The sequence below is a fragment of the Neopsephotus bourkii genome, unplaced genomic scaffold (assembly GCF_033783945.1).
Source record: "Neopsephotus bourkii isolate Nb327-2 ecotype Australia unplaced genomic scaffold, CSIRO-AGI_Nbou_v1 NB_1765, whole genome shotgun sequence".
Lineage (NCBI taxonomy): Eukaryota > Metazoa > Chordata > Aves > Psittaciformes > Psittacidae > Neopsephotus > Neopsephotus bourkii.
The window spans coordinates 2,145,558-2,166,921 of NW_026902239.1; the positions used below are offsets into that span (position 1 = coordinate 2,145,558).

The following is a 21,364-nucleotide window of genomic DNA, read 5'->3' on the forward strand; positions in this document are numbered from 1 at the left end:
AACAAGAAAAAGAACTAATCTACATTTTGAAAAACTCTCAGGAGACTGCAGTGGCAGATAGTGAAAAATCAAAATGATTTCTCACTCTCCAAATTAAACAGTGGAAATCCCATCCCAAAATAGTGAATGAAAAAAATATTTTTATGGGCAGAAAATTGATGAAAAGTAGCCAAAGATAATTTGAAAAAAGAACCTGGAAAAACAATTTTCCCACACCCACCATTAACTTCAGAATTACAATGATCAATGAAATTCCAGGTTTGGTTTGTTGTTTGTTTTTTGTTCTGTTAGGCAAACTAAAGATGTTTTTTGAAAGTTGGATCCTTAAAAATACATGAATACTGTTAGCTAAAAACAATCATACAATCTCAATAAAATGGCATAAAAATATTAAATATATGGCAACCTAATATACTATCCTCACAGTCTCATGACAGCTGTTTTAGAGATGCATACAAAAATTAGAAATCAAATGTTAATGGCATTTACTATCACTAAGATGTTACAAATTCCCTTCTACTGTAATTAAACTACTGTTGCAAAATCATTTCATATGCTAAATGCATCTATACCTAAAGGATGAAAGCCAGCTACTTCTACCAACTGAATATCTAACAGATAAAATAATCAGGATTTTTTCTACAGCTAACTTAATGGCATGACATACTGTAGTTGACCTCAGGTTGACACAGGCAGCCCAACTCAGTGATGGAGTAACACAAACAAGGCAAAAAGACTGCAGGAGAGCTAGTAAGTTGATTCAGTGGTGGATAAGGAGTGGTATTTTGGCTTGTCCCAGAGGGTATATTGTCCAGGGAATGAACATGTGCTGAAACTGGTGACTGATGGTACATTACAGAAGAAACTGGCATTTGGGATGGCATGAAAGAGTGATGGATTGCTGATGCAGGTGTCATCAGAGTGCCCTGAAAGATAGTCTCTTTTTGCTGAATAGCAACTCCACTGTATGAAGACGGCAAAGGTATTGCATCATTCATTACTGCAGATCTTGATGCCTCCAAAATAGAAGAGAGATTTGCAAAACGTCCATAATCAGCATTTTCAAAATCCAAGACATGAGTACTAAAAGTATTCAGAGAAGGCGTTCCTTCTCTGGGCTTGCCGAAGGATCCATACACCTCCCCTTCTGAATCCCATTCAGAAAGCTTCAATCTATTTGTTGATGTCAGAACAGAATTCCTTATGTCTTCATTATCACCAATGATTTCTTGTTCCACTGCCCATAGAGAGTATCTCAGACTGTCCCCTTGATTTTCAATGGAGTTTTGTCCTAAAACAGTTAGATGATTTCTCGGTATTACAGTTGTTGGCAAGCTTAACTCTGCTATGTCCCACTGAGTGACCAGGCTTGGAGAAATTGTATCAAGATGGTTCTGAAAACTTTGTGATAGTGGAGGCTTGGAGTAACTGTTAGGAGGTACACTGACTCTGAATTCTGAGTCTGAATGAAGAAGGTGCCTTAATTCCAAAGACCAAGTCACTGGAAGGAAGTCAAAACTCATCAAAGTGATGTTTTTTAAAAGAATATCTGCATCTATTTGAACTTTACTTCTTGCTTTATCAATAGTATTTGCTACAGCATCATTTTCTGAATGACTTTGAGGCTGCAGTGATTCATGTGCTCTTGTATGGTTTACCAAACTCTTAACAGGTGTATTTATCAAGAAAGGAGCTTGGCTATACCTTGAAGATTGGGTTCCTGAATGCATTGGAAGGACAGAAACAAGCTGCTGCCTATTGTTTAGGAAGGTCATGCTGGTTTGATCACTTACTAGGTCAGTTCTAATTTGCATGTGCAAACTATCAAATATAATTAATTTCTCTGTGGAGTTTTCAAGTACCTTATCAAAGGGACTTAAGGGACTTACCTGTACCTCTACAGAGGGTTGATTGAAAGGTGCTTCCAAGGAGGGCAAAGGAAAATCAAAATAAAATTCACTGTTGGAAGACATGGCTATGTTTGCAAAGTTCATTGTTGAGTACAACTGCGATATTGTCCTGCCATTACTTTCTGAAATTCTCTTTGAGAGGCCTGGAATAAATAAACTAAAGATTTGTGTTTCCAAAGCTGATCTATGACTAGAGAAGTTCATTTCTTCAGCCCTGTGACCTAATAACCTAATGGCAGATGTTTGTTCAGAGATACTGTCAGATTTAGTAGGTGAACTAATGGATGGCAATCTTTCTGTTGGGGAAGAAAGCAGTTTATTAAATAAGAGCCACCAGTTTTCTGATGGCTCCCCAGAAAACACTTGAGATTCTTCTTTCAAATAGTAGGAAACAGTCCAGAAACTTGCTGTTAAAGAAGGAGAAATATCTAGATATTTTGTTGGAAAATCCAAGTAACCTGAGCCCCCAGAGCTGCCAACTCTATTCCTGTTCTCTGCTTCTAATATGGAAAAAGACGACTTCTCATTACTACCATAAAATGCATCCAAATTGTTCTCCACTATTCCATACCTGAAGATGTCACTTGGCTTTTGAAAATATACTGTATGTTTTAAATAATGAGACCAGTAATTGCTATTAAAAATAAACATGCTGTCAGTTTCCATATATGTGTCAGTCAACAATTGTTGATAAATAGGCAGGCTTGTTACAACATCCTTAAATGCTGAACTTGTCCAGCCTGCTCCTAGCAGAAGTGCTGAGGATGGTGGTAGTTCTCTACTGTGTCCTAGGAATGAATTTGTCAGTTGGACATCAGGCATAAATTTTGTGTATGTTGTTTTCCTGTTTTGAAAAAAAATGCTTGGGTTTGCATGTGGAGTCACCATAGAATTTAAATTTGTAATGCCTCCTAAGTGATGTTCCTTAATGTGTGTAGATTTTCTAAACTCAAATTCACTATTTGCTTCTAGTGCAGAAAAAGTTTCCCTATCAGCATTGCCTTCTATCATTTCCAGGTGAAAGTTTTCAGGTGAGGAGTCTAACAAATCTAGCTTACTTTTTTGGAATGATGGTTTCTGCTCTGCAGCTGATATAGACGATAAGCTAGGAAAAGAATGTCTGTCTTGAATGTCAGAGGTGATATAATGATGAAATAAGGTCTCATTCCACCAAATCACAGGATCCAAGATGTTGCTTATATGCTTGAAATCGGTTGTGCTGCTGTTGGAGGATGAAATCCACAGAGTTTCTTTTTTGTGTTCATAAGCAGTGCTGCTGCTGCTAACAGGAGAGCGGAACACTGAATCAGAGTCAGAATGACCCAGCCCATCTGCCAAAGTCTGTGATAGCTCTGCATTAGGACTTCTGCTTTGATGAAGAGGAATTGCTGCATTCACAGAAGGCTCTGTAACAGCATCTGGTGCATCAGAAGTGCCATGAAATGAACTTCTAGAATAATTCAAAAGATTTTCATTTGGTAACTGATTCATCGCAGTATTATCTAGGTTGATTTTTTCTGTAAAAGCAGCCATGGTACCATTGCCTGTGTCCTCAGAAGTGGCTGATGTGGACATAGTTAGAAGAAAAAAGTTGTAGATAGTTTTTCTCTCTGGATTCTCATCTGCCGAGTTTTTACTGAAATGGAGAGGCCTTCGTTTCACTGGCCAAATAATCGGGGTTGAGATAATTCCTATGGTTTTTACCCCTTCTATCTTAGACTCTTGGTGCCTCTGTGGTCGTATATGGGAGGATTCAGGTGAATTTCTCTTCATTCTGAAGATAACTGTAGCAGGAAGTCTGAATTCCTGCAGGTCTGTGTGTAGTAAGCCACATAGTTAAAGGATTAAAGAAAATATATGCAACTTAACTGTTTGTTCTTGGCTGTCTGCTCTTGGTCTAAAAATCAACTTACCAAGACTGAAAAATTACTCCAGCCAGCTGAGTGAAAGTTTGATTTGCTTCTACTGTAAACAAATATGGGTTATTTTTCTTAGTCTTTCTACTTTCTCTTAGGAGTTTCAAAGCCAAAGAAAGGATTTAATTGTCCAGTTTTTATTAAGAAGGCTTTTAACATTAAGAAGGCTTTCCCTCTGTAGTTACAAAAATCAGTTAAATGCTTACAGCGAACATAGAGTGAATGGCTCCACAAAAGAAAAATGCGCTATTTAGAAGAAATTTTCAATATCTGCTTCTTATTTCTACAGTTTAATAAGTCTGGACAGGCTGAATGCAGATAAATTCTTTCACATTGTCTACTGTACTGCCTGATTGCCAATGCACAACAAATGATCTGCCAAGAGCAAAATTTCTCCAGGAATTTTAAAACCTACAGTAACAACTGATGCAGTTGGGGATAAAACTCAAACCAAACCAAACCAAACCAAAAAGAAAAAAAACAACCCAGCCCAAAATGGAAACAACCCCCCCCCCCCCCCCCCCCATATTCTAATTTATTTCTGTGGAGCACACTGAAAAAAAAAAGTCTTAAAAAATAATAAAATCTTTAAGCCTCAGATAAAAATTGCAGAAATCTACCTCTGTGTTGTTAATAATGTTTAGCAACTATCTTTAACAAACTAATAAATATTTTAGCTGTGCCTCACAAAATGATGCTCAGTCTCTAGGAGACAGTGATATCATAGAATTCAAGAAAACCTCAAAAGAAATCCCAGCTTTTTTCCTGTGCTAATAATAGGTTCATTTACTACCTTATTTTTTCCCTTAATATTTCTAAATGAAAAGTAAATGATATCTGATACTGTCAACATTTTCCCTAGTAAAGTCTAATCCAGCTCTTCTTGAAGTCAGTGGAAAGATTCCTGTTGACTCAGTGGAAGTGGCTTTGCTCCATAGGAATGAGTCCATTTGGCTCCTGCGACTGACTAGTGAGGAACAGACAATCTCAGCATACTACCACCCTGGCTCCACAAGCAGGAGCTACACAATGACCCATAATCCGTAGCCCTAAAACATTTCAATAGCATGGTTCTTTCCAGACTCTCTTTAAAAATCCCTCTCCCTTCCCTCATTCTTTGCATGGGTAAATACAATGGGTGACACATACAAGTGTCAGGTAAACATGATACAAATACACACAGAGTTTGTTTCTGTTCTCATTTACACCATTCTTACACGGTTCAGTGAAGTTACTCCTGATTTATTTCAGCGTAAATGAGATCAAAACTGAGGCATGACCCTTGACATTATGATACTATGAAAAACACACCTTAAAATACAATAATTTTGCTCTAGACACAGTACAAGGAAAAATGTAACACAGGATTTCTTACCATTGTTTGGCTTATCGTTTCTATTAGTATCAGGCATGTTAGTGGTGACAGTGGGTGGTGTAGGAGTAGTAGCATTTACAGTAGCTGGTAATAAAGATGAGAGAGAGGTGAACTTGAATGAAATATGAATGTTAATACGGTAAGACAAAATGGGAACAACGCATGACAATGTAAAATGAAAACATCTACATACAATGCCATATTTTAAAATAAATGCTTTTTTCTTTTTTTTTTTTTCCTGCAGAAAGTGATAAATTGATATGAACTGAGGTCCCAGTCCTGCAATCTTAACTTTCACTGACTTCAGTGGGAGTTTTGCAAGTGTAAGATTTGCAAGATCAGTCCTGCTGCTTTCATAAACTCAAAATCCTCTTAAAAGAGCTTCAGATCCAAACAGCTGTGCAAAGACCAGAAAACAGATCTAAGATGCATGAACACAGAGTATTTCTTGTGATAAGGGTAACTGTCCCTGCTCAAGGCCTGAAGACAACAAACAAATTTGAAACTAAAACACCCAAGTAAGGATCCAATTACCACCATTGAACTCCTTCACTAAAGAGAACTGAAATCACATTTGGTATAATTGAAATGGACTATATATTTTGAAAGCTTCATGTAGGATCTTCGCTATTATTCCCACTGACACTAACAGGAACCACCCCACACAACCCTGGGAAACATTTCCCAGGAGAACCAGCTAGAACACTTCTCAAAATCAAACTGCAAATTTCCCTCTGGTAGTGGCCTGGGAAGACAAACATGCTAAAGGAATTCAAAGATCACACCACTACATTTTCAAGTAACAGTTTGGAAAATAATTTCATTTTTTCTAGAAACTCCCAGGGAATGCAAATCCACTCACTGACAGATATATTTTTCCCTGAAAACTCTTTTTAAAATCTGATGGTTAGTGCAGTGTAATCTCAGCGTTACACTGCTTTTGCAGATTTGGACCAAGAACCAACCTGAAAAGGTTAAAATTGTATTTTAGGCAAGAGATTCTGATTTTTTGTGTGGTTGTTTTAGCTAACCTTTTGAGTCTGAAAGTCATAAACTCAGGTCTCAGCTTAGGGAGCAGGTTCTTGCTCAGGTTTCAGTGAAACAAGAAGCTTAGGGCAAGAGAAGGAAGAGTTGGACACTTCAGTAAACAGGTTCTAACTGGGAATGTGAATATATAAAGTGACACCCTATAATATAAAAAAACCTCTTCTTCCATGAAACTTCAAGGCTATATTGTCTGAGAAACGAGTTATAAGTGTTCTTCCTGACTGTACCTTCCAGCCAACACCATTAAAGGAGGTATGTTCCAATGAATGAAAATATTTGCTAAGCATAATGGAGAAAATGGCTCTTTCATCAGACTGTAGCTGACACAATCTGGCATCCGCAAACTTTGTTACTGGTGCAATTGCACAACGCACAACAAACAAACAAAAAAGGAATCCAAACTGGCCTCTCGGTTTAAAATAAGTATGCACTGCTGACAGAAATAGACAGACATTTTTTTACAATTTTCATTATTATGACAATAACGATGATGGTGATGACGATGGTAAATCTCATCTGTCACTTCCAAAGTGACAAACACAGAACACCAGTGACACTTTAGCAAATGCTTTCCAGAAGAAAAAGAAGAGTATTACCTTAGTGAAAGGACTCAGTCTTTATTGAAGATGTGATGGTCTAAGAAGTTAAGAGAGGCAAGTTTGAAAAGTAGCATCTTTTACTAGAGGCAACATCTTCTACTAAACAAGTTAATAAAGCTGAAAAAAAGGATGAGGCTTTTAGAAAAGCAGGCTTGCTTCGCTGAAAGTGTGCCCATTTCTGCAGTCATATTGGCTGACCTAATGTCCTTTCACACCATCCCATTCTGATAGAGGAAAATGCTCTAAACTCTTCCAGGAGAATACAAGAAGTTCTTTATATGGTGGCTATATTACCTTTTACGTATAAAAAGACCAATATTGATAATTGTTGCTGTCACATTTACCTAAGGTACTCAGGTAGCATTATTTAGTTCATACTGTGCTTTGTTAATGTGACACCTGAAAATTACTGTTTGAAATCTGATTATGGACATTACTGCATTTCACTTTCCCTGTGGAGACTAGTACAACATGCTCCAAGAATATGACAAATTTACCTTAGGAAAATCTGGGAGTACACTAAAGACTAACACAGATCTCTTACTGACTTCCTAAGGAGAGTACATCTTTTGTATTGTTAAGCTCAAACTGATTTACTTCTAAATGTCAGTTTGAAAGACTCCTGAGACTTCCTCCTCTCCTTTTATATTTTATTCTCTGCTATAGCCTTCCTTCACCATTCAGCTTGAAAAGGATTAGAGAGCTAGACATTATTTTTGGTGCAGCTGCTGCTGTGACTGAAGTTTAACATAGCACGACACCTCATTAGCAGGTCTGTGTTCATGAAGGTATCGTGGAAATAAGCTGATGTTGGTCATGTTGAGCGTTTTTATACAATTTTCACCCCCAAGCACAGCAGAAGGAATTAACTGTCTCTGCATGTTCAACGATTCACCTGGCATGGAAATCTCCAGACTTCACTTATTCTTTGCATTCAACTGAGCTGGCCTTAAAACCACATAATATATTCTTATATGTGAGATTTTTACACACTAAGCACTGTATAAAGTGTTTCATGAACAAACAGCTGCTGGAATTTGCAGTTTGATGTTAAATTTTCACCTGCTAATCTCAAAAGTACTTAGCCTCAAAATATTTATTGGAAAAAAATGAATAGTCAGACCCTTTACTTACATCTGCTTATTTTTTTTTTTGTTTAACCCTAACTTCTTACCCTAGTAAGTACTTTACTATCAAAATGTGCAGGAGGAAAAGAGATGGAGAAAGAAAAGAAAGCAGTCAATTAATTCAGTTTTGATATAATGGTGACTATCTGGAATATGTATTATCAACAGAGTGATCACATTTTTTCTACATATTGTACATACAGGACGCCCACACACTTGATGAGACCAAAGAATTCCTTTCCTTGCTATTATTTATTGCAGTTCACTCTTTTAGAAATATTAATAAAAAAGAAAAGGAATAAAAGAAAAACAACCAAGGAAAATAAAGATTTCACAAAGATGAAACTGTGAAAATAACCTGAGCTTCTTACCTTGGCAAAGGCTTCCCAGGTTTGCACAACTGGTTGGTTCAATTGTAGAAGAGGGTATTAGGTATGAGCCTTTAGGAAAAGGAAGCAAAATAGTTAGAAAGGTTTGGCTACTGGGCATAAAACTATTATGTCTCAAAATACATTACACTTCGCAGTGACACGGTCCTCTTCCTAATTTCTCACAGTGGCAAAACTGATACTGCCATTTGCCTGCAAGATTTATGTGTTTGCATTTTCTGTTGCAGCTGAGGGATCCATGAAAACCCATTGATTTGCAAGTTACAGTGACTTACGTATCCTCCCCTGGTTTTCCTAGTTTTCGCTAAATAACATAACATTTGCCCAAGGAGGTTGTGAATGCTCCAACCCTGGCAGTGTTCAAGGCCAGGTTGGACGAGGCCTTGGGTGATATGGTTTAGAGCGAGGTGTCCCTGCCCATGGCAGCGGGGTTGGAACTTGATGATCTTAGGGTCCTTTCCAACCCTAACTATTCTATGATTCTATGATTAAATGAATGCAGCCTGTGTGTACTTTGTGAAATGGCTTTAAGCAGAGGGGTCAGTATGGCCACAGGATTTATGCAATCCCAATGAGTAATAATACATGCCTCAGAGAAGCAACCATGCTCTGCTGCTGTAGCACAGGTTACCCACCACCCACCTATGAGTAATTTGCCTGTGACAGACACCAACCAGATAAAAGGTGATTAAACTTGTTCTTCTGCCCAGGGTGTGGTTGTGATTAATATTCTGGTATGCAGGATTTATATGCAGATAATGTTACAAGTCTGTATCTACACTGAATTATTCATAACATGTACACACTTTGATGATCTGAAGACAAAAACAGGGCATATAAGAACGGCTACAAAAAAAAAAAAAGAACTGGTGAAACCGCATTAATTTTTGTATCCCAGCAGTTCAGCTGCAGATAGAGCAGCTTTTGCACATTGCACTGAAAATAATAGGACCATAGAGGATGGCATAATATGAACCTGCTGGGAGAGTTTGCCCTTTTGGCTTTTGCTTTACCACTTCAAGTTTATATGGGCTCAATGAGCTTCTCTCATGAAACATTGTATCCTTCCATAAAATTAAAGAGCCACCACCCACCAGCTCGTAAAGATAGCTAGTAAAGTATTTCCTGTGATGCAAGAGCAGATAAAGCATGCGGCCCCAACACAGAAATCATGTCAGGCCACAGATACCATTACATGTAGGGCAGAATTAAAAACATGTGATACTCAACAAATACAAAAGCTTAGGCTTTTTTGGTTTTGGGGGTTTTTTGTGGGTTTTTGTTTTAATGAATTAAGACATTCAGACAAAGTCATTTCCTTGGTACACTTCCCATGCACTCCAGGAAGGATGCTCTAAGTAGGTGCAGTACCTCCTGTGTGAGAATTCTTTTTTCTCCAAAAAGTATATTTGCTAGTATTAAACAGTCAAGATTAAAACCTCCTGTAACTTATCTCGTTTTGGTTCTGTATAATAGAAAAATCACCTGAAAGTTGGCTTGGAAAATCTGTGGACCTCTGTATTTTCTTCAGTGGGTAGTTAAAAACTATTTTACTTAGTGAAACTGAAAAAAAATACAATCCAACTTTGCAAAATACTTAAGTCAGAGGACTGTTGTATCAGTTCTGCATTGCATGGTTTTGGTAGCTGGGGGTCTACAGAGGTGGCTTCTGTAAGAAGCTGCTAGAAGCTCCCCTGTGTCTGGTAGAGCCAATGCCATCCAGCTACAAGACATACCCATCGCTGGCCAAGGCCAAGCCCATCAGTGACAGTGGCAGCACCTCTGAGATAGCATAGTTAAGAAGGGGGGAAAAATAACTGCACAACTGCAGCCAGAAAGAGGAGTGATAACACGTGAGAGCAACAGCTCTGCAGACACCAAGGTCAGCACAGAAGGAGGGGAGGAAGTGCTTCAGGCGATGGAGCAGAGATTCCCGTGCAGCCCATGGTGCAGACCTCGGTGGCTGTCCCCCTGAAGCCTATGGAGGTTCACAGTGGAGAAGATATCCACCTGCCCATGATGGTAACTGCTGAGTGATCTCTCCCTGTTCTTATCTTGACCCATGAGCCTTTTGTTATATTTTCTCTCTCCTGTCCAGATAAGGAGGGGAGTGACAGAGCAGCTCTGGTGGGCACCTGTCTACAAACAGCATTAGCCCACCACAACTGTATACTTTAAAGAGAAATGTTTTCAGTAAATGTATTTCTGAAGCCAAGTAGCATGGTCAGTAATTTGAACAGAAGGTATGGACTTGTATTACGGAAACTTTGTCTAATATAGCTCACTCTAAATGTCTGAAACTCAAATCTGTATCTGCTTGTCATGCTATACTTTCTTTATAGTCAGCAGAGAGGAACTCCTTCAGCAACAAACTTCTGACTTCAGTGAAACATCTTCTCCAGTATGAGATGCACTGACCTTTGGAACAGTCTTTTTCTCTCCATTATTTATTAACAGCACTGACAACAATTAGCTCAGCCAGAAACATCATTCAGCTGCCTAAGGAGGACAGATAGAACCCTGAATTAAATTTGAGAGCAAAATTAAGAATTCCTCTGGCTTTGAGGAGTGAAGGACTCCTGTGATGTGCACATGAAGCAAGTGCAATTGCAGGCATGGTCAGACATGGGGCCACATTACCATTAACTGAGTAGATCATATCCTGCTATAGATGTAGTCAGTGCAGGCCCCAAAATTAGTATCAGAAGTTGATTAAATGCTCCTCAGTTTGCCTGCACTGAGCTCTGAACTGTTGGGAGGACACTGCTATCGTTACTTAGGCTACTTGTTTTAAAAGTAGTCTGGTTACCCAGGCTGTGTACATATACCTTTAAATGCAAGCTGTCTGAAGGTACGGCAATAAAAACAGAATTCCATCAGGTCTTACAGAAACACCCCACCATGATTGCACAGCTGTGAAAACATTAGTCTAAGGAATAAAGTAGGAGAAGGTAAAACTAAGAAAAGATTATCTGGAACAATTTGCCAGTGTTTTTATGCTCCGTAAATCTACTAGTAAAATCTTTGTTTGAAAAAAACATGAAAATAATACCCCTTGAAAAATGTAAGCACTGTTCAGGCACAGATATGTTGAGATCATTGCTAAATGCGTGGCTTGGGTTTTTTTAAGCTACATGCTACTTCCTGGGGAAGCACTGGAGCTGTGCAGAAACCTCTTTTCTGTCTAAGTCCTTCCATTGCTGGTAAATGAAGCCTAATCAGTTAGATTCATCCCCTACTGTCAGTGGTTTATTCATGGGTGATAGCCTGACTCATCCACTCTCCTGTTGAAGGCTGGTTTTACAATGACTGCTTTTATTCAAGAAGATGAAGGGAAGAAAATTCTAACAATTCCATCTCTGAGATTAGTAACCATGTTTGAAATGGCACTGCACTCAGTATTTTCTTTTACAAAATCTCTGGGCCAGGAAAGACTGTATCACAGAGGGTGATTTAGCATCTTCAAAAGAAAGACTGACTAATTAGTTAGTTTTCTCACAGGCCTACAGAAGTAACACTGCTTACATATAAATATATTTGAAATGGCTTGTATAGACACCTGAGCCCAACCTATGAATACTAATGCACATTTTCTAAACTAATAACCTGCTGTAAGGAACCACTGAACAATGACATCCCATGGAATAAAACTGTGGAACGAAAATAAATGTACTGTTTCTATGAACACAGCTGTGGTATCACATCTGTGTCACAGAACTGTACAGATTCTAACAGAAAGAAGGGCAAAGACCCATACTCCAGTCAAAACTAAATATGACCACATTTACATAGGTCTTTATAAGCTGTTTAGTGAAAGGGTTGTGGTGGTCTTCATGTATAATGGTGTAAGAGGAGTAAGAATGTCTGGGAAGTTATTCTCAGTCAGATCTGGAAAAGCAGCTTTGTTTGCTTGTGTTATTTTTTTTGTCCAGAAGGCCTTCACCAGTCATGGTCACTGTTTAGATCCAGCTTTTCTTTGTTCTGGTAGAGGGGTGAAGACACCTAGTTGCTTGTGTTTTCATAAAGGTGTTGCTTAAATTTTTTTAACAGAGGCATGCTGAGAACTGTCCCAATGAGTCTAACTGTGAAGGAGTACCTCACACTGGTTTGAGTGAACTAAAGCAAACAAGGTGTTTTCTTAGCCACCTTAATCCCTCATGAGCTGTTAGATACAGAAACTAGCACGCTTTAATGATACCAGCTTCTGTTTCAAGCTAAGGATTCTCAAAGCGCTGACAGGTACTCTGTCAGGAGATGCTTACACTGACACTATCTAAACTATGTTTAACGAGGAGTAAGGTGTCACAGGGACAAGAAGGCAAAACTGGAGAGGACATTAGATATGAAAAGACCCTACATGGTTCAGAAAGAACCAATATTTGTAAATGTTTAGTTTGACTTTTCTGAGCGTTTTTTGTTTGGTTGGTTGCTTTTTTTTTTAATAAATGCCAGGAATGCATCTCAAACTCTGATAAGAGCTGATTTTCACAAGCATACATGTGTGTATAGGCTACTGCTGCCAAGATTTTATAATTATCTAAATATCTCTAAAGTTGTTACTAAGCAAAAAAGAAGAAAAAACACTGGTCCATATTGACGAAGATTTTTCAGTTTTTGATATTCCAGTAGAAAATTGTCAATCACCTGTAATAACTATACATATGTAAGAATTATACCTGGACAATTATGATACTCATAGAATGGTTAGGGTTGGAGAGGACCTTAAGATCATCTAGTTCCAACCCCCCTGCCATGGGCAGGAACACCTCACACTAAACCATGTCACCCAAGGCTCTGTCCAAGCTGGCCTTGAGCACTGCTAATGATGGAGCATTTACCACTTCTTTGGGCAACCTGTTCTAGTACCTCACCATCCTCACATTTAAGAATTTCTTCCTGTTACCTAATCTAAGCTTTCCTTGTTTGACTTGGAACCCATTGCCTCTTGTCCTATCACTATATGAGGTCCCCAGGCTGAACAGCCCCAACTCTCTCAGCTTGTCTTCATACAGGAAGTGCTCCAGCCCCCTGATCCTCTCTGTGGCCCTCTGGACTTGCTCCAACAGCTCCATGTCCTTCTTATGTTGAGGACACCAGAACTGCACACAGTAGTCCAAGTGAGGTCTCATGAGAGCAGAGTAAAGGCGCAGGATCACCCTGCTGGTGATGCAGCCCAGGATATGGCTGGTGTATCTGAGCATCTGAGGCATGAAATGAAAAGAGGTTGAACAATGTACTGAAATTTATCTTCCGGAGTAATCTACAGGAAGAAAGTCCTTCAGTGATTACCAGTTAAAAGAAGGACTGATAATATGTCACCAGGAAGATAGAACACAATGATTTTGATCTAAAACTCTTCCTGTCTGCCTTGTCTAATTTAATCTTTTCTCATACTCTTCTGTCTCATATGGATTGTTGTGTTGTCACTGTTTTTGCTGGCTCTGTACACACAGCACAAGGCTCCTTCTGGCTAACCAAGCCAGAAGCAAGTGCTCCTTCTGGCTAACCAAGGGGCCAAGAGGCAGGCACAAAACCATTTCCTAAATGGTTAGTGAACACACATTTTTTTTCTCCAGATATCACTGTAATCTTACTTAAGGCTAGCACGTACTTGACTGTTATCCCCATTTCATATGAGTAGAAGACCAGGAAACAAATTGTTCAGAAAAAACTTTGATATGCAGATCATTTCAAGCGCATATCAATATACTCAGGGGACTTGCTCTTTTCCTTTAGGGAATCAAATTTACACCCTTTCAAAGCATCTGCATATGGCAAGAGTTGCGCTGAAGTCTAATAAAGGTAAGAGCTAGCTGTATTTCTTTCACAGGAACTCTTATTTTTTTCCATGCTGGTATATGGTATGTTCAGCACAATGCACAAGTGTGGGGGGAAAATAAGCAAAAATGATTTGGCAAGGCATACTCACCACAACTCAAATTGTTTTCTGCTTTCAGTGCTGAAGTTGGAATACTCCAGAATTCATTTTCCCAGTCTACAATGTTTCCTTTCACATCACAGCTGAGGTTGGCCAGTGTTTGTGCATTCATGGTGAAATTCCAGAGGCGGAAGTTGTAAATGTCCCCATTTAGAGAGCTCACTTCATTGCTGTTAGAGCCCAGCACCAGTCTGCCGTTTCCAGGGATAACTTTGCCAAAGATACCTGGACAGTACACTATATGATAGGTGCTTTTGGCATATATACCTATGCTGCCTGAGAAGCTATCCCCTACGACACAGAGCTGTTGAAAAGTTCCCGTGAAAAACTCTGCATTTCGGGGCAATGCATTCTCAAGGACGCACTGCGTGCCTGAGATGGACAGAAAATGGCCTTTTGTGGTCTTCCCAAAGCTGAAGAATTCTTTTGACAATGCATCGGTGTAGGAGAAAACCTTCCAGTCATCATTGTCATCATTGCTGCCCTTGGTTGCTTCGAAGCACAGTGTAAACTGGCTGAGCTCTGGCACTGAGACAGTCTCTGCCACAGACACAGCATCAACATCAGGAACCTGGGGAATGATGACTTTCTGATTCCTCAGAGACACAGCAACTAGAACCAAGAGCAGATAAATAAATAAAAAAAAAAATAATAAATCATCATATAGAAATAAAGGCAGACTGGCAGCAGAGGCTAAAGTTACATTCATTACATCAAACATTCATCAGGTGTTTTTATCCCTGTAATATACCAAGAGCACCTACAAAGAGGAATTTGGCTTGGGAGTGCACTCAAGTGAAAATGTACAGTTTCTTTTTAGAGCAATATTAGGACATATTACCCACTAACTTCTAACTCTGCCTCAGCTCACTTTATAAAAATTACTACTCATTTGTCTAGTAAGGATGAATTAGGCAATGGAATAAATAAGTTACTTGAAAAACACAGTATGACTTCCTTTTAAGTTATTTTAACTTGTCTGCATGACTGCATTACACCAGTGAAGTTCATATCTTGCTTCTTTTAAATACTGCCACAGAAGAAAGCCCCCATTAAATTCCTTGGCAAACTGAAGCTTTTTGTTCTTGAATCCAGCTAAAGGGTTTCTGCAATGCATTAGGCATCTTCTCAGCAGCCTTCTGGTCAAATACTGAAACCATGAATATTTACATCCAAGCTGTTCACCATTTGCTAATATTTGTGTCATCAGTTCTGGATTTTGCACAAGTATCTAGAAATGGCTTAGTCCTCCTGCAAATATGCACTGCAGTAAGGGTATTTAGGCATGCACAGAATTACTTTGTCTCCAATTATGATTAAGTATTCTCATCTGCACTGGCAAAAAGGCAGTCACCAAATGTGAAAATCAGTGTCACACGACATATGCTTTTTCTCCATGAGGATATTAGTGACAATTCTGTTCACTGTACCTTGGAGAACATTATTTTTCAAAATTGTCAATATTCTCAGTCTTACTGGCATGTGTATGGCAGCAAAATTCTTCTAGTAAATTTTTCCGCAAAAATAAGTTTCAGGTTTTCAGAAATGCAAAGGCATCGAGGTCAGCAAGAGCAGACTGCAGCAGCCTTTGGTTTCATTTGTGGTTCTGCAGTTTTGTGACAGATGACATCTCCAGCAAATACCTGCTACCTCTTTTACATATTTTCACAGTCTATATGCTGGAAGTGAAACTGGTTTTTGCTATACCCGAAACAGTAACTGTCACAGCAATTAACCCCTAGTCTCTTCTGGGATTTTTAAGAGATGCCACCACACATACATTAATTACAGTTCCCTTCTCAGAATTAAATAAAAGCCTTTCAATATGGGAGAGTGAGACATGTAAAGAAAGGGTGACTGTCGCGTCACACTCAGGAAAAGAGACAGATACATGGGATATAAGGATTCTGCATAGTCTGTGGTATTGCAGTTTCCCTTTGACAGCAGCTTGCAAAGTCTCTTGAGCTCCAAACTGCCATATTCGAATATACACAAGGACATAATTTGACAAATATATAGTAAAATAACATTGTGCATTATCTGCCAACCCAGCAAATGGAGAATGGGAGGGAAGAGAGAAAAATACTGGCCTCTATAATGATTGGATTTACTTCATAATTTTTTTTTCGTTCCTAAGGGCAAAAGTATGTTATAACAATTTTATAGATAGAAAATGCATTCAACTCTCCATTGAAAACAGGGGCTTTTTTTTTTTTCACAGGTTTATTATACTGTAAGCTTCTTTACATAACATGGGAAGTGTTCCAGAAGAAGTATAAGGATTCTAGACTTAAAAAAGAAGAAAGAAACCTCATTCATATGAATGCTGTCCTGCTTGTGTTAGGATGGTAATCAGAGTTATGAACCACCTGGTCACATTTAAACAGTATAGAAAGAGAAATAAACAGGGAAGACATTGCCCCAGCACTGAACAGGTCTACCCAACTTCACTGTACTTATGCTGGCACCTTCCCTGTAGAGTGAAAGAAGAAAACTAACAACTGTTTTGTCCCTGTGGAGAAAACAGAATCGTGCTATCACCATATAGCAGAGATCTCCTTCCTGATTACAGTTGCACAGCCAAGTCATACTGGTGAATTTCAGATGCCTGTATTGGAGAAGCTGGCTATTCTCCAAGGAAGAATATACATATATATTCTTAGTATATTCATTCAAGTGTTTAGACTACTTTCAGAATGATGTTAAATTGTTCCTATTAGGAAGATAGCTAACTTACAATGAACAGGGGTATTTTTGGACACACTGCTATTTACTTGTGAAGAGCGTACAAAAACCTTGGCAGCCCAAAAGCAGCAGAATTGACCAGCAACAGGCAGCTCACTGTTCTGAGATCCACATCTGCTCTTATGGGATCACTGGGACAACACGAATCCTGCCTCTGCTTTTTAGTGCCCCCAGCTTACGTGCAGCTCACTGTCTCACATCTCCTATGCCCCTTTACATAAGCAAGCCAGGAGTCCCTAGAAAGTATTTTACAATCCCTTGCAGGGAAAACTGCTTTCCTGACAATTGGTGAGCTTTTCACCATGGTTCAGTGCTTAAGGGGTGGCTTCTGCTGTTCCTAACTTCACCACTTTCATCTGCCCTTTCACTGATGCTGGAAGAAACGCACTACCTTTAATGAGATCTGCAAGTGTCTACGTATCAAATACCTGCTCGAGAATTTTTTGTTACTATTTCACTGAACTGTGTTTTTAATCTGGGCTACTTCAGTACTACTCAACTCTATGCTAATTTCACATAACATTGTCTCAAGCATTTCTAACAGGAAGGAAGCTAACACAGATCTGTTGGTTAGCCTTCCTCTCATTTAAGTGACTGAGTTTTACTCACCAGTTAACTTATGCAGTTAGTATTACTAGAAAATTATTTAACATGCCAGCTATTCAGCTGCTGTAAACTGACAGAGCCATCCTAAGACTAGCAAAGCTGCATTCATTTACTGCAGCTAAGGATATGGCCCATCCATCTACTTTTGGTGTGTTGCAGAAGGTGACAACCAGAAAATGCAGCATTTGTGTGGGTGGCCAACTTGTTATGAATAACAGGACATGCCCTGTGAAACTCAGTTTGAAACTGCTCTTACATAAAACCAAGCAGTCACGCAAAAGCTGTTCTATTCTCTGATAATTCCCTCCCAAAACTCATTCTCTTATTTTGTCTTTCCCTTTTTTTTTGTGTACATATATTAGGATGTACCATTAATCTCTTTCTAAATGCCATTTCCAGTTAGAAAATTTCTGTGTGTCTTTGAACATCCCTTTTAATTGCATTACTTTGTTAAACTCAAAACTGAACTATTTAATTTCATTATTTACATATGACTACTTCCAAGAAATAAAATATGAATATAACCCTGTTCCTCTTGCTCTAGGATAAATTAATGAGTTTGCTCAAGGACCACGTTTGCAGTAGTAACAATGGTGTCAGCTTGACAAAGGAGTTTTGCAGCTCCATTGGGAACCTGAAGTTAGGGGGTGTGCAATTTCTCCAGTGGCTTTGAGAACTCTTTGCAAGGACAAGAGAGTGTAGCTCTAACACTATAGCATGCAGATGCATCATAATGTGTGTGTGTGTGTGTGTATGGATGTCTTATGTTGTCTATATGCTTTTATAACTTAAAGGAAAGCAGTACATTATCATCCTTTACGAAGCTCCTTTTCTGCATGCATTGCCAGGTTAAATGTTGCAGTGATCTTTGCCTGCAAATGGTTCCCTGCTATGTCTGTGGACCTTTTCTCTCCTCACTGAACATATTTGAGGGCAACATTGCATCTTTCAATTCCAATTGTGAGTCATCTCATCCCTTATTGTCATACTTAAACATGAAAAGATTAAGGAGGAAAAAGGAAATTAATCAGTTTGCATAATCTCACTGCTCCTAGAATTACTACTACATTCATTTCTTCAGCATAAAAAATGACAGTAAAAGTAAAAAGAAGTATTTTTAGCTCATATGGTATGACATTTTTTTTTTCCAGAATTACACAAAAATTTTGCTGGCAAATCAGGAGTACTATTTTCTTATGACTCCTGGGGGCTACTATCTTAATTTTGTTAAAATATATATGTAATAAATATTAAAAAATATTCTGAGGAAGATATACTTGTGACTGAAGAGATAACTGCAAACCTCCTTTCTCTGTCTTTCTACAGCAGCCAGCCAACCAACAGAAGTGTGATATAATAATATAAATGCTCAATGCAATACTAGTATTTAGTCTAAGGTGTGTGACTTCAAAAGAAAACCTGAAAGCAGGCAACTGTAAACTATAACCCTGAAGTGGAATGAATGGTCAGTAGCATATGGGCCCTGTGATCCTAATGTCCTGTTACCTCACTGCCCTTTACCGTCATGTAAGAACCACTAATTAATGCTTTAAACAACAAAACAAACACCAATCATATGCTGCTTGTACCTATATACTATATGAAAATAAGAGTAAGTGTCCTTTTCTGCAGTTGTTAAGCTTTTTAAAAAGTAAGCATTGCCACATATTTAAGGAAGGGAAAGAAAGGTCAAGGAACTGGAATGAAAGGTAGCCATCCTGCAATGCCAGTTCATCCCTGGGAGTTTGTTCTAGAGGCTAGAAGAACTCCTGAGAAATCCTTTGGCACAGCTCCTCCCCTCTGTTGGGTATTTCGCTGGGCCAGAGGCCTGTGCTGGCCTTATTTCTTGCTCAGCTAAGTTCCCTTTCGTGCTCTTGTTCAGTTTTCTATGTCCATCTGCAGGTATGCTGACCTGAAGGAGAAGTGTCTTGCTTCCAAACCCTCCAGCATAAATTTGCAGGGAAAGGCACAGCTAGGCCTAAAGTTTTTGCATGTGAAGAATTTTTTCTAACACATCTGATGTTTTGTTCCAGAATAAAATAATTTATTTTCCCCCAAAGAAAAATAAATTCAATAAGAAAAAAATAGAACTCTCTAGCTTTACCCTGAAGCCTCCCCATCCTTTCTCTTCTTATGAAAGACTCAATTCACTGAGGAAGTGTCATTCTAATCCTTGTAAGACATTTCCTTCTAACATCTAAAAGAGGAATGAAATGCTCTCGGTTTACTTACTTCGTACATAGCTGGCATTAAAACCTTTCTTTTGAATACTGAAGTCACTTTTAAATGACACAATCATTTCATTTCCGGTAGAGTTATAGGATAATCCTTTGGCAGTGATGCCACAAAGGTTCATTGGGCTTTCTCCATTGTCTAATGTTAGTGAATCATAAATGCAGCCTGGAGCTTCTTCGATGTCAAAATCAATAAATGTTAGCTGTATGATGAATCCATGAGGTGCTCGGATGATCCACTTGCATGCTTGGCTGTTAGGATAATCACTGGGGTAGCATGGAGAAGTGAAAACTCCAGATGGGTCAGTTAGCACAATCCTACAGTCATAGCATCCATATGCTGGCAAGAAAAACAGAGAAAGGTTCACATCAGGAAGAGAGATAACAGGAAAGTATCATCAACACAATAATTAAATGTAGATCTATAAAGAAAAACATAAACAGAGATCGAAGGAAGAAAGGCAGAAAAAAGTCCTGGTTTCTAGTGGGCAAAATGCTGGAAGCAAAATAAGATTTTATATCAGAAAAACTACACAACATAAATATAAATTATAATGCTAAATATCTATTTGTGCACACAATATGAATCTGCTATGTGTATTGACAAAGGTGAAGCAAAAGCAAGATTTTTTTAATTCAGAAGGGCAAACAAATTCTTAAACTGCAACTTCTACAGAGATGACTGGTGTCATTTACCACTTTTAGCTACTGGTCTGATGCTGACTAGGGGCCATTCCAGCAGCTCTGTGCCATGCTATTGTTTCCAGTGGAATGTCCCTGGAATGCAGCAGCACAGAGACTGCCTGAAGAGTGGCAGAAGCAACAGCTCTGCAGAGCTCACAAAGGTTAGTCATCAGCATTCGCAGAAAATGCTCTCCACATCACCCAGAAGGGTAGCTGGCTTTTGAATCCACAGCAAATTACTGCACTCCCGCACTCTTCCCATGCTGACTCAGCTCCATTGACATATTTGTGGCAGTCAGGCTCTAAGAAATTCTTCTCCTATTCCTCATACTCTTTTGCCCACCTGCTGTGCTTATTTACAACATAAGCCCGGTTAGTCGCTGTGGTTGTGTCTATTGATTGCTCATTTATCATATATTTACTTAGTGTATTATATGATACAATTACTGTGAACTGCCTGCTGCTAAAAGCTGCAACAGTTTGCCAAATCAGCACTGAACAAACTGGGTAGGACCAGAATATCACCGACAACCAAAGAAACTTAACTGGCACGCTCATGCTGAATTACTCTGCAAACATTTCACTAGGCCATACGCCTTCATCAAATATCACAAGTATGAAAAAATAGGACAATATGAGCAGGCATTATCAGCTGCAGAAGCAAAAAGCAACTAAAAATTTGTCAAGTGTAAACTACATACACAGCAGCTATAAAATAGGAATTAATACAACAAACTTCTCCAAAGAACCCTTGAGGTTTCTATCCACTGCTTGGATCCTGATATCATTCAGTC

General features: G+C 38.8%; 1 protein-coding gene across 1 annotated transcript in view; it reads right to left on the minus strand.

Moving 5' to 3' along the window:
- The window catches only part of ADGRG6 (adhesion G protein-coupled receptor G6), a 108,225-nt gene that overhangs the window by 46,995 nt on the left and 39,866 nt on the right, over positions 1-21,364 (minus strand). The window contains exons 3-6 of the mRNA XM_061378406.1: positions 19,885-20,226; positions 14,293-14,913; positions 8,346-8,414; positions 5,202-5,285 (exon numbers count right to left, since the gene is read on the minus strand). Of these exons, the coding sequence (XP_061234390.1) occupies positions 5,202-5,285; positions 8,346-8,414; positions 14,293-14,913; positions 19,885-20,226 (1,116 nt within the window). The remainder of the gene's footprint in view (positions 1-5,201; positions 5,286-8,345; positions 8,415-14,292; positions 14,914-19,884; positions 20,227-21,364) is intronic.